The 14256-nt window shown below is 41.5% G+C and overlaps 1 protein-coding gene across 1 annotated transcript in view; it reads right to left on the reverse strand.

Annotated features, from left to right (window-relative positions):
• Positions 1-5499: 5499 nt before the first annotated feature.
• The window catches only part of pttg1ipb (PTTG1 interacting protein b), a 36258-nt gene continuing 27501 nt past the window's right edge, over positions 5500-14256 (reverse strand). The window contains exons 6-8 of the mRNA XM_072261368.1: positions 12341-12406; positions 8000-8046; positions 5500-6359 (exon numbers count right to left, since the gene is read on the reverse strand). Coding sequence (XP_072117469.1) covers positions 6313-6359; positions 8000-8046; positions 12341-12406 — 160 coding nt within the window. The 3' untranslated portion in view covers positions 5500-6312. The remainder of the gene's footprint in view (positions 6360-7999; positions 8047-12340; positions 12407-14256) is intronic.

A 14256-nucleotide genomic window follows, 5' to 3' on the forward strand; every position in this document is an offset into this window, starting at 1 on the left:
GCCAAGACCTCAACAGTGGAACTGGCAGATGAGGTTACTTCGAACTCAACAGCTGTGAAGGCAGATGAAGGCTGCAACAAATTCATCGGCTCCAATCGTCGTGGTTTCCATGCCATTGGAATCAGTTGGTTGATTTGTGAAGTATCGTGTGCTTCTTGGAATGCAACATCAAGTACACGTTAAACAAATACACGCACAGGCTTCTTCACTCTGTGGGCCACTTCTTCAGAACGAAGGCCATCATCCTCGACCTTGAGGGATAGCCACGACGACGACAACAGTCAGTACACCAAAACCCTCAAATTTCCTGTTGTGCAGTTATAAGCCTTGCCCACCCTCCAACCCAGCATCATCACTTGCATCTGTCTTGCCTGCTTTCCAACCTCTCTGCAACTTAAAACATTCATAGCACACAGAACAGTACAGCACAGGAACAGGCAATTTGGACCACAATGTTGTGCCGCACCAGCTAAAACACAAATTAAAAACACACAAACGCTAATCCCTCCTACCTACACAATGTCCATATCCCTCCATCTCCCTTACATACATGTGCCTATCCAGTCGTCCCTTAAAAGCCTCTGAAGTATTTTCCTCTACCACCATACCAGGCATCGACCACTAAGTAAAAACTTACTCCTCACATCCCCCTTGTACCTACCCCCCTCACCTTCAATGCATGCCCTCTGGTATTAGACATTTCAATCCTGGGAAACACTCTGTCCACTCTCATCTATGCCTCTCATAATCTTATAGATCTCTCCTCAGCCTTATTAACCTGTGCAGCCACTTTCAAGGAAACCTCCTACTATCTAATTTTGCCAGAGCAAAGCATTGATCTGAAACATTAACTATTTTTCTCCTTTGCTTATTTTGCTTGGCCTGCAGAGTATTTCCAGCTGTTTTTTTTAAAAAATCAGATTTCTACCACTTGTAGTCTTTTGTCTGCACATCACATTCCCTTTGAGAAAGATACAATAAAGAAACAGGCCCTTTTACACTAATTATAATCACTTTATCCTTCCCACTTTACCATCAACTCAAGCCCCCCTCCCCCAAATTCTACCATTCACCTACACATTAAGGGCAATTTACAGCAGTCAATTAATCGACCAACATGCATTTCCTTGGGAGGTGGGAGGGAACCCAAGCAGTCACAGAAAGAATAGGCGAACACTAGATTGCATTCAAGATCAGGACTGAACTCATGACTGGAAGTGTGAGGCATCAGCATTACTAGTTATACGTAAACACAAGAGATTCTGCAGATATTGGAAATCCGGTGCACCTCATACAATATGCTGGAGGAACTCAGCAAGGACAGGCAGTATCTATGTAGAGGAATAATTGGCTGATGTTTCAGGGTAAGACCCTTCATCAGGATCTTATGAACCCGAGTTCCTCCAGCATTTTTTGTGTGTAACATACTAATTGCACCATTGTGCTGTCCAAATTACTCCTAAATGATGGGGCCCTGTATTCAAAGATTTATCTTATTGTTAAGGTATGCAGGTACACTGATTTTCGTATTCTCCAGTAGCCATGAAATACAGAAAAAACAAGGGAGTTGTTGAAAAAAGATATCAACACCCAACCCACATGCAAAGAAACAAAACTTGCAATCCCCAAATTCCTCACACAAAAAAAACCCTATCAGATCACCCACACTGAAAATTGGAGTATCAAATCCCGAACCCCCTCCCTTGCACAAAAACTAACAGAACAAAATCAACTTCACTATCACCTGAACAAGATCTTTTCAGAAGAAGATTACACCTGCGCTCAGAAACAGCTGTTCACGAAACTGCCAAATCATGCTCATACTCTGAATTAACATTTGATTTTTAACTTCAATGAGCCTTGTTGAGAAAGCCTGGATACACAATGTCCAAATGCAGCAACATGATGACTGGGAGGCCCCAGACAAGGCTAGTGCTCTCCCCACTGCTCTCATACCAGTGTAGGTAGTCTATATACTTTGGCTGCTGCAAATTATGCTTTCACTCACCAACACAAGTAGTTTGGTAGGTTAACTGGCCACAATAAAAATGTCCCTAGTGTGTGTTTGTGTTTAGAATCTGGAAGGAGGTACATAGGGAGTATAGCACAGGAACAGGGCCTTGCACCAAACAATACACTGAATTAAACCAATTCTGTTCAGCCAGCTGATGATCCCTATCCTTCCCTATTCATGCGTCTAACAAACCACCATCATATCTGTTTCCAACACTCCCCTAACAGCTCACTTCAGGCACCTACCACTGTGTGAAAAAAAAAGTAAGTAAAATCTTTTCCCTCTCACCTTAAATGCATACCCTCAAGTACTTGACGTTGCTACTTTGGGAAAAAGATTCTGACCCGATATATGTCTCTCATAACTTTATAAACTTCTATCAGGTCTCCAAACTCTCATAGCTCATACTAATTGAAGCAACACCCTGGCAACCTCTCTGCACCCATTTCAGAACCTCCATGTCTTTCCTCTAATCAAGCAACCAAAATTGTATGCATACTCCAAGCGCAGCCTAACAAAATTTTATATGCCTGTAACAGTCTTTGATGTCCTGATTAATGAAGAAAACATGCCACATACACCATATAGACTTGAGCAGCCACTTTCAGTGAACTATGGACTCAGGCTCCAAGATCCCCTTGTACTTCAACCCCTCACTGCTACGGGCCCAAGTTCCCACTTGCTTCAAAAAGCCAACAATTATACCAGTGCCTAAGAAGAAAAATGTGAGCTACCTTAACGACTATCGCCCAGTAGCACTCACATCTACAGTGATGAAATGCTTTGAGAGGTTGGTAATGATTAGACTGAACTCCTGCCTCAGCAAGGACCTGGACCCATTGCAATTTGCCTATCGCCACAATAGGTCAACGGCAGATGCAATCTCAATGGCTCTCCACATGGCTTTAGACCACCTGGACAACACAAACACCTACGTCAGGATGCTATTCATCAACTATAGCTCAGCATTTAATACCATCATTCCCACAATCCTGATTGAGAAGCTGCAGAACCTGGGCCTCCATACCTCCCTCTGCAATTGGATCCTTGACTTTCTAACCGGAAGACCACAATCCGTGTGGATCAGTGATAACATATCCTCCTCAATAACGATCAACACTGGTGCACCTCAGAGGTGTGTGCTCTACTCTCTATATACACCACTGTGGATACACCATTCTACCAACAATACAACCATTGTTGGTAGAATCTCAGGTGGCTACAAGAGGGCATACAGGAGTGAGATATGCCAACTAGTGGAGTGGTGCCACAGCAACAACCTGGCACTCAATGTCAGTAAGATGAAAGAGCTGATTGTGGACTTCAGGAAGGGTAAGATGAGAGAACACATACCAAAAATCATAAAGGGACCAGAAGTGGAGAGAGTGAACAGTTTCAAGTTCCTGGGTGTCAAGATCTCTGATGATCTAACCTGGTCCCAACATATCGATGTAGTTATAACGAAGGCAAGACAGCAGTATACTTCATTAGGAGTTTGAAGAGATTTGGCATGTCAACAAATACACTCAAAAACTTCTATAAGTGTACCATGGAGAGCATTCTGACTGGCTGCATCACTATCTGGTATAGGGAGGGGGCTACTGCACAGGACTCTCAGAAGCTACAGAGGGTGGTAAATCTAGTCAGCTCCATCTTGGGTACTAGCCTACAAAGTACCCAGGTCATCTTCAGGGAGCGGTGTCTCAGAAAGGCAGCTTCCATTATTAAGGACCTCCAGCACCCAGGGCATGCCCTTTTCTCACTGTTACCATCAGGTAGGAGGTACAGAAGCCTGAAGGCACACACTCAGTGATTCAGGAACAGCTCCTTCCCCTCTGCCATCCGATTCCTAAATGGACTTTGAACTCTTGAACACTACCTCACTTCTTTTTTTAACTATACAGTATTTGTTTTTCTGCACATTTTTTAAACTATTCAATATATATATACTGTAAATTGATTTACTTATTATCTTTATTTTTTTCTATATTATGTATTGCATTGAACCGCTGCTGTTAAATTAACAAATTTCACATCACATGCCAGTGATAACAGACCTGATTCTGATTAGGGGTTCTGTCATTCACCATATACATTAGACCTTCTAAAGTGTAACAGCCCATACTTGTTTGGATTGTACTATCTCTGTATATGATGTACAGATGTTTGTATATTCTCCTGTATCCTTTGACAGCCCTCTACACTGTCTTCAACTTCACCAACTTTTGTTATCTGCAAACTTACTAACCCCACATTTATATTTTCATCTGTCATCTATGTTTGTTTGTTGTTGTTCGTCCATCGTCATCGTCGATGAGGACCTCGACACCATTATAATGGTGTCAAGACTAGCGCGTGATTTGGATTTAAGTGAGGGAGAGTTGCGCAGCGTCAGCCTCACTCTCTCTTCCCAATTCCCATCTGGATCCAGTGGCAAGACAGAGTCTAGACGGCTAGAGATGGGACTAGGTGCAGTGGATGACCAGGACGTCTTCTGTGTCTTGTTCTGCTCTACATGTTCCACGACGCTTGCAGAGACCGCCTTCTTGACTGTTGGACCCTCCATAGGTCTCCTCCGCTCAATCCGCCGAAGTCTGTCTTCACATGCTGGGATAGACAACTCCCTATCACACCGAGGGTTTGAGACCCGTCGGGTACCATCACCTGGTTTAGCCGGCTTGTCGAAGCCGTTGCCCAGGGTGTGGCCGCTGTCACATGCAAACAGCTACAGGGAGCCACAGGTGAGAGCTGAGTGCCAGGTGGGGACCAAAGGTGGACTAACCGCCCTGAAAAGGACGCGACATGTTCCCCCACCAGAGGTGCTACCCCTCCCTGACACCCCATACACCTCCTGTCATCTATATGTCATAAACAATAGAGCTCCCACAACACTGATCACAGTGAAACACCAGTGACCTCCAACCTGAATAACATTTCCACCATTACCCACTGTCTCTTATGAGCAAGCCAACTCTGAATCCAAACAGCCCAGTCACCCTGGGTCCCATGCATCTTAACTGTTGGATCAGCCTACCATGAGCAGCACTGTCAAACTCCTTAGTAAAAGCCACATGGACACAACTATGTACATTCATCACCTTCTCTTAAAACTCAATCATGTTAGTAAAACATGACCTGCCTGGATAAAGACACACTAAGTCCATATTGAGGCCATGGCTTTCCAAATACTCATATCTCTAAGAATCCTCTTTAATTGCTTCCTTATAATGATGAGAGTTTCATTGGCTCATTATATTCTCGATCATCTACTTCACCCTTCTTGAACATGTTGAAAACTACATGGAGAAATAAAGAAATGTAGGATAATGCAGGATTAATGTAAATGGGTGGTTGATGATCAGCAAGGCCCGAGTGGGCTAAGCTGCCTTTCGCCCTGCTGCACAACTCTACAAGTTTCTAACATTGGGTCATACAGATTTTCCCTACGTGCCACAATAGTTTAATTCAATTCAAAAATTCAACACTCAATGGTTTTGTTCTTTATTTTAATATTTTGGAATACAGTCCAGCAGTTAAAATTTTCTTTGCAGTTTTTTTCCACACTCAATAAGCAACGCGAGTGGACTTTGTGCTATTAATATGTAATTGATCGGTCTACAGCGTGCAAGGCAATAGTAAAGTTACAAACATGACCACAAAGAGCACAAGTGATTTTCTATTAAACTGAAAGGCTTCACTCCCCACTCTGTGCTGCATCCCTTTTCACAAAACCATTTGGGAACGTAGCATTTCCAACTTCTTCACTCTTTGGTTTGCAAGTGTTGGTATAAAAAGGGCTTCATTCAACCCATTATATAAATCAAGTGGAGACAAAATAAAAAAGAAAGTGTCTTTAATCCAGTCTCTGTAACAAAATGGAATAGAGGGAGAAGGCACAAGTTTGGCTCCAAAATTAAGTAGGTATTCTGCTGGAAATCTAAAGAATTTGTTTCTATTTATATTTTGAAATCATTCTAAATAGGCTAAATTGTATTAGTGAAGCCAGAAAACCAGCCACCAGTAGATTGGTCCATCTTCAAAACTCAATTCACTGTTGGTACCAGTAATTACCAGTGCAAAATACCAGTAACAGAATTAAGATTTCTGCTGACAGGATGAAACAATTTTGACAATTTTAAAAAATCTTCCCCTGGTGAATAAAAACTGTAAACTTAGATTGATTACACTTCCTCTAAACTTTCAGGAGAGGTTAGTAAGTACAGAATATAAAAGACACCGCGGTATTGAAACACTTTGTTTGGAATCTTTTGGAATAGATCTGTCTGCACTTTACTGCATTAGTTGTTTTCAAATCTGGTGTAAGAATTTGGTTCATTGAAGAGACCTGAAGGAAACAAAACACAGATGTTAAAATTCACAATTTTACACTTGCATATTTCACGCACCAAGCTTAATTTTTCTTACAAGCAAAAGCATTTGATAAATCAGCTTGAGTAAGAAGGCACTTACAAAAATTGCTCGAAAAAATATATTTTCTCTCCATTAATTGAAATGGATATTTAATTGCAAGTCCATGTTTAAAACAGTAAAGCCTCATGAGGGAATTAGCAGTGCAAAGACAGGCATTTTCTTTTCTGTATGACTACCAATCTATCTAGTCTTCTAAATGAAAGCACGATGTGCCTTAGACCAGGGGTCCCCAACCTCTTCTGCAACGCAGACTAGTTTAATATGAAAATATTCTTGTGGACCGGCCAACCGGGGGGTGGGGGTGTTCAAGTAGGGTTAAACTGACCTGAACATGTCTTTTACAGTTAGGGTTGCCAACTTACTCACTTCCAAAGAAGGGACAAAAGTAGCAGACAAATCCCGGGACACTTTACCCCTGGAAAGACTACCATGACCATGAAGCCTTGCGCGGGCACCTGTGTGCACATGCGTGATGTGCGTATGCGCGTACGTGCCGATTTTCCCCCCACAAATCGGTTTTGCCTTTATCTTCCCAACTACACTGTACATACATTATTTCTACTTTATATAGGCTGTGTATTTATCATATCATTCCTGCTTTTACTATATGTTAGTGTTATTTTCGGTTTTATGTGTTATTTGGTATGATTTGGTAGGTTTTTCTGGGTCTGGGAACGCTCAAAAATTTTTCCCATATAAATTAATGGTAATTGCTTCTTCACTTTACGCCATTTCGGCACAAAAGGTTTCATAGGAACGCTCTACCTTAGCGGGGCAAATACAGGACAAGGGCGGTCCCGTATGGGACAAACCAATTTATCCCAATATACGGGATGTCCCGGCTAATATGGGAAACCCTATGTTCAAGTTCAACAGTGCGTGACAGGGAATGAGGAAAGGTGCAGCTGACTAATATCGTTTCCTCGTGGCCCGGTAGCACATGCTCTGCGGCCCGGTGGTTGGGGACCGCTGCCTTAGACACCAGGCTGTGTACTTTCTTTTTCCCCCCAACAGCACACGGGCTCCTACTTGTACCTGAACCTCCTGCCCTTAGCACCTTGAAGTAATTTGCATTATCCAGGCCTATGTGCTTTTTTCTCTTTGAAGTACTATTATTTTGTCCAATAGATAATTGTGTGAACTATTCACACCAGCATGCAGGTATATAGAGCAAAACACATGCAACAAGGGTCCTTCCAAATCAAAACATTTAGAAGCTTTGAGAATCAACAGAAAACTGAGATGAACTCTGAAAAGAATGGTCAAGCATTAAAATAAACTATACGTAGAAAATCCATTGCACTATCAGAAATGGAAATGATATCGTTAGATAACACAATGGAGAAGGCTCGATTTTGATAAATGAAGATGGGTGGAGGCCTATGTGAAACATTAACTCTTCCAGATGGTAAAAATAGCTGCAATTTAACTGATCTGCCTTAAAATATGCAACAAGCATGACACTGTGACAAAAATTAATGGGGAATAACCTAATTCAGGCACAGTCGAATACTCTCAAAAGGCAAATTAAATTTTCAAAAAGCAGTTCCTCACCATATTTCTTCCTGATCTCATCATGCCGAATTTTCATTTCGCTTTTCCTGCAAGATAAAAATAAAGTTTGAAATAAGGTCAAGTGGAACTTCTCAAATAATGTACGGCAGTGACATCCCACAACCATATAGGATAGGTTTTATCATTGATTATCACAGTACCAGTCTCACTGACCACACAAAGACCACTGCTAGTGTGGACTACCCAAAATGGTAAAATTCAATATTCATATCATTGGGTTGAAATGTTTCCAAGCAGCAGATAAGAGCTTTTTCTTGTGTTTAGCATCAATGTAGCAACAGAGAAGGCCAAGGACAGATGGGTTGGTTGGCAGTGGAAAGAAGAGATAAAATTACAAGCAACAAGCAGGAGGAGATGGCCACTGCTGACAGAGGGCTGGTACACACTGGGTGCTCTCCACCACATACTGTAACTGTCCACCTGATTCGCCTCCCTTTGTTCTTCCCTCCCATCCCCTCCTCCAGCTTGGTTCCATCTGTAGCACAAGTAATATTTGAGTAATATTGTAAATGTGTTGTTTGATTAAGCATTCTTTGTTTACATAATTCATTATGGGTTAAATGCAAGTAGTATGTGCATACCATATGTCATTACGCCACTACATCATATGTATGCACCTCACTGAAGTAAAACAAAGTAGGCATGTTATCCCCAACTCTCATGTTTTTCTTTCAATTAGTTTCTGGAGCTACAAAATATAACAGTGGTGACGAGCAAGTTTTAAAATGAACCCAAGACGACTACCTCTTTATTGATGTGCAGTATGTTTTTACTTCACAAAGGCAGAAAGACGGCCCAGTTTAAAAAGGAAGGGAAGAAAACAGATGATATTCATGGGTTCACAAACAGTGAATACCAGGTGATTATAATAATAAATTTTTAAAAAGGTTGAAATGGCTGGCTACATCGTCAAGACAGACGTGTTCGATTACACAGCAGCTAATTGGGTGATGTATACTGAGTGAATTGTGCAGTATTTTGAAGCAAATGAAATAGGCAATGAAAAGTGATGCCAGCTTTGCACAGTGTCATCATCATCATCAGGTGCCATGCCCAGTTTGAGCTTTGACTGCCATGGCCCACACACTCCTGTTTCGGGTCAAGTGGATCAATTCATTGGTATTCATTTCCAATTCTCTGGCTGCTGTCTCCATCATCATTTGTCTTCTTCTTGCTTTCTTCCCTTCAATCTATCCCATAATTACTGTGCATTCTAACTCCTCTTTCCTAATCACGTCCAATGAAGTTACGTTGCCTTTTCATGATCTCATACATTATTTCTCTTTGTGTTTGTTCTGTTCATGACATCCTCATTAGATATTAGTTTCGTCCATCATATTCTTTGCACCCTCCTCAAAAACCACATCTCTGCTGCTTCAATTCGTTTCCTCATGTAATTAGGTATTGTCCAACATTCTGAGCCATATAGCATAACTGGATAAACGAAACATTTTAGTACTCTGAGGCGGGTTGTCATGCCTAGTTTAGTACACTATGGTCAGTATACTCTTCATTCTCATAAAGGTGTCTTTTGCCATCCCTATTCTTCTTTTGATGTCCATGTTGCACCTGCCATCTGATGTCACCCAGCTTCCTAAGTAGCAAAAGTTCTGTACTTGTTTTAATTCTTCCCCATTTATTCTCAGCCTGCAGATAGGATTCTCCTTCTTTTTGGATATCATCATACATTCTGCCTTTTTGCAATTGATAGACAGACCCATTTTTGCACTTTCTTCAACAACTATATCAATTAAGTTTTGTAGTTCTTCCTCCGTACTTACAATTAACACAGTGTCATCTGCATATCTGAAATTATTGATGTTTTCACCGCCAACTTTGATTCCCAAGATGTCTCTTACTTTTGTAATATTGTTTCACTGTACACATTAAATAAATCAGGGGAGAAAACACACCCTTGTCTAACGCCTCTCTTGATTTTTGTAAACTGACTCACTTCTCCATCTATTCTTACAGCGGCAGTTTGTTCCCAGTACAGATTTCTGATTAGGCGGGGGTCTTTCGAATCTAGATCTAGAGTTTTCTGTAATATTTCAGATAACTTATTGTGCTTCACTTTATCAAATGCTTTTGTGTAGTCAATAAAACAAATTTTTTTGCACTTGAATAGCTCGTTCTGATAGTATCCTTATCAGCAATATCATATTTCTTGTACCTTTGTCTTTCACAAAACCACATTGTTCTTTACCCATTTCAGCTTGTATCTTACTTTTAGCTCTTGTCATCAAAATTCTTAGAAGTATCTTGGTGATATGACTCATTAACCTTATGGTCCTATGTAATTCACATTCTATTGCACAGTGTAACAGGTGGAAATGCATAGTTTGCTTAGAAGTCTAACTGCTCCAACCAAACCAGCTGAAATGAGCTTTGTTGATATTGTGAATGTAATGCAGGAACATTTAGAACTGAAACTATTGTTGAAAGCAGAGTACTTTAGATTTCATAGGTGGAATCAAAACAAAGGAGAGCCAAATTCAGCTTACATGGTTGAATTGAAGAGATAGTCTGAGCATTGTCAGTTCAGTAACAGGCTTAATGATGCACTGAGAATTAGTTTCAGGAGATCCAAGTGCGAATGCAAGGGTCAACCCAGGGAACAGCACAGCTGGTGAATTGCTGGTTGTGGAGAGCGATACAAGATCGAATTCAAGACGACAACTAATCACAGAAATGTTGGATTGTCCTGTTTACCCTAGGAAAAGGGAATACCCAAAAAAATTTACAAAAGAGGACACTCCTCTTGATGTATTCTCACTAATGCAAATTGAAGGTCTCAAATATGGCAGAGATGATCAAAATAGAAACCAGAAAAGTCTACACACTGTCTTAGTTCTACATGGCCACCCAAAATGGCTGGAATGTGAGGATTGAGAGTTGTTGTACCATCCGAGTTCAGAAATGAAGTGTTCGAACAGCTACATGCTAGGTGTGGTGAAATGAAAATGTCGGCCTGAAGGTTTGTCTGCTGGCTTGGAACAGATCAGCAGATCGAGCAGCTTGCCATGCATTGTCTGGGATGCCAGCAAGTCCAGAAGATGCCAAGAACAGCATCTCTCCATCCCTGGGAATGACCTGCATTGCCCTGGTAGAAGGTCCATGTAGATTTTCTGGACCATTCATGGACACAAACTTCTTGGTAGTAGTGGATGCAGCTATACAGTGGCCAGAAGTGTTCCCAACAGCCTCCACTGTTGATGTGTTGAGAAGTCTCTTCACAAAGATTCATTAAGATTTATGCAAGAAGTATGTGAATGACATACCTCATTACGCCACCATGTCATATGTGCACGCCTCAGTAAAGCAAAACAAAATAGGCACATTATCCCTGGTTCCCATGTTTTATTTTCAATTAGGTTTTGGAGTTACAAACCATAACACCATTGGTCTTATCAATCCCTCCCCACCTTACTCAACCTATCACTTACAGCCTCTCTCCCATCTGATTCCATCTACTCATCACCCCCCTCCATCTGGTTCCACCATCACCTACCAGACTCTATCCCACCCCTTTCACATTACTATTATCTGGGAATCATTCTTTTTCCCCTCCTTGTCCTGATGCAACGTCTCAACCTTACATTAACCACATTCCAAAAATGTACGATTAGGATTAGTGTGCTTATGGGCAGGCCATGTTGACAGCGGAGACACGACACTTGCAGGCCGCCCAGCACAATCCTCGCTAATTTGATTTGATGGAAGGGACACACTTCACTATAGGGTTCGACATTTCGATGTACGTGTGACGAATAAAGCTAATCTTTAGGTAGACTATGATTCTGTAACTCAAACCTTTCCTTTGCTTCCATAAATGCTGCCTGACCCACCATATCCCAGCATATCCTGTTTGATATCCCAGCATCCACTGTCTCTTCCATCTATGTCAAAAAACAGTTTTCCATTTGAGCCAAAGACATTGAAGACTTGCAAAGTCATTTGTTTAAAAAAGAATAAGCAAGAAAAGCCTTTCTGACCAAGGTAGTAACTAATCTCATGCAGACCATAAATGAGAGGGGGTATAGGGCAGGGGAGTTGTGGGGCTGGTAGTGAACCTTAATTTCAATAGAATTATTACACTCCTGTTTTGGTTAGGCAAGACGCACAACAAAACACAGTCCCTGATCATAGACAGCAGCGAAACAGTGTGGCTTCCCAACATCTTCAAGAACAGATGTCTAAGCCAAAATGAACGTTATTCATGAAGACCACCTGGAAGGCAGGGAGTGGCTGGCAAAAACAGGAAAGATGCCCAAAGTGTCTGGTGTAGCAACTGAAAAGGTGTCAGTTAGTTTTCCTCACCTTTCTTCTTGCCGCATTCTCCTCTGTTCTCTTTCTCTTTCCAGTTTCTGGTCTGCAGCATCATTCCTGTTGGATCAAACAGATATGCCTTAAAACTGAAAGCAAACTACTTGATTGAGAGAACAAGTTAAAAGTGCAAGTATTTTTCAATATATTGTACCTATTACATTCTTAATATCTTCTGATGTGCTCCAGTGTATAGAAGAAATCTCCCAGAGGCAAGTGAGATATCATGGATCCAATTAATTCTCCTTTTGTTATAATGAGACCCAAGGTCACTCAAGAATGAGTCAATGTAAGCAATGCACTCTTCTATTCATAGAGATGCTCACTAGTTTTGTGTAGTGTTGTTAAAGAATTCCTTCCAATGCCTCATCTTCCATACTAAGCCATCAACTCCTGATCAATTTCTTTGGAAAACTTAAAGCCAGAAGATTTTTAGTTCCTTACACAACTGGTTTTCCTCTCCTCACCACCTCAACCCCTTCCCCCCTCAACCCCAGCCAATCCTTCCTCTTATCCTAACCCAGCAAGCCCAAAACATGGAGGTCGGTCACCAGTGGTGTGCCTCAGGGATCTGTTCCGAGACCCCTACTCTTTGTGATTTTTATAAATAACCTGGATGAAGAAGTGCAGGGATGGGTTAGTAAGTTTGCTGATGACACAAAGGTAGGAGGTATTGTGGATAGTGTGGAGGGCCGTCAGAGGTTACAGCAGGACATTGATAGGATGCAAAAATGGGCTGAGAAGTGGCAGATGGAGTACAACCCAGATAATTGTGAGGTGGTTCATTCTGGTAGGCCAAATGTGATGACAGAATATAGTATTAATGGTAAGACTTGGCAGTGTGGAGGATCAGAGGAATCTTGGGGTCCGAGTCCATAGGACACTCAAGGCTGCTGTGCAGGTTGACTCTGTGGTTAAGAAAGCATATGGTACATCGGCCTTCATCAATCTTGGGATTGAGCTTAAGAGCTGAGAGGTAATGTTGCAGCTATATAGGACCCTGGTCAGACCCCACTTGGAGTACTGTGCTCAGTTCTGGTCACCTCACTATAGGCAGGATGTGGAAACCATAGAAAGGGTGCAGAGGAGATTTACAAGGATTTTGCCTAGATTGGGGCGCATGCCTTATGAAAAAAGGTTGAGTGAACTCCGCCTTTTTTCCGTGGAGCGACGGAGGATGAGTGGTGACCTGATAGAGGTACATAAGATGATGAGAGGCATTGATCGTGAGGATAGTCAGAGACGTTTTCCCAGGGCCGAATTGGTTAGCACAAAAGGGCACAGTTTTAAGGTGTTTGGAAGTAGGTACAGAGGAGATATCAGGGGTAAGTTGTTGTTTTTTTTTTATACACAGAGAGTGGTGAGTGCGTGGAATGGGCTGCTGGCGACGGTGGTGGTGGTGGTTATGATAGGGTCTTTTAACTTCCTATAATTGGAGCAATCTAACGAAGAATCACAAACTTTGGTACAGAAATAGGCCATTCAGTTCAATATCCATTCTGCTCTACACAAATCCTTCACATCCTCTAATACACATACATACACACACACACACACACACACACTCACTCTTAATTAGGTGCCAAATGCTTCAGTGATTTGCAATCTCAATCAAATTTTTGTGATAACAAATTCCACATTCAGACTATGCTGGAAAAAGCAGTCATTCCAAACTTTAGAGGCTAGTTTATGGTTCAATTTATGCCTCCTACTCTTAATTGTTTCAGTTTATTTAAACACCCTAATTAGATAAACCTCATCCTCTTTCATAAGAGCCCCAGTTTATTCAGCCGTGACCTAAGCTTAACATTTTAAATTTAAATTATTTGACTATTTTCTTTTGTATTAGACCTGAGAGAACAAAATGCAATCTCCCCAACCTTCCTTCCTTCTTGAATGGAAACATTATG

Source organism: Mobula birostris, chromosome 6 (genome assembly GCF_030028105.1).
Source record: "Mobula birostris isolate sMobBir1 chromosome 6, sMobBir1.hap1, whole genome shotgun sequence".
NCBI classification, from domain to species: Eukaryota; Metazoa; Chordata; class Chondrichthyes; order Myliobatiformes; family Myliobatidae; genus Mobula; species Mobula birostris.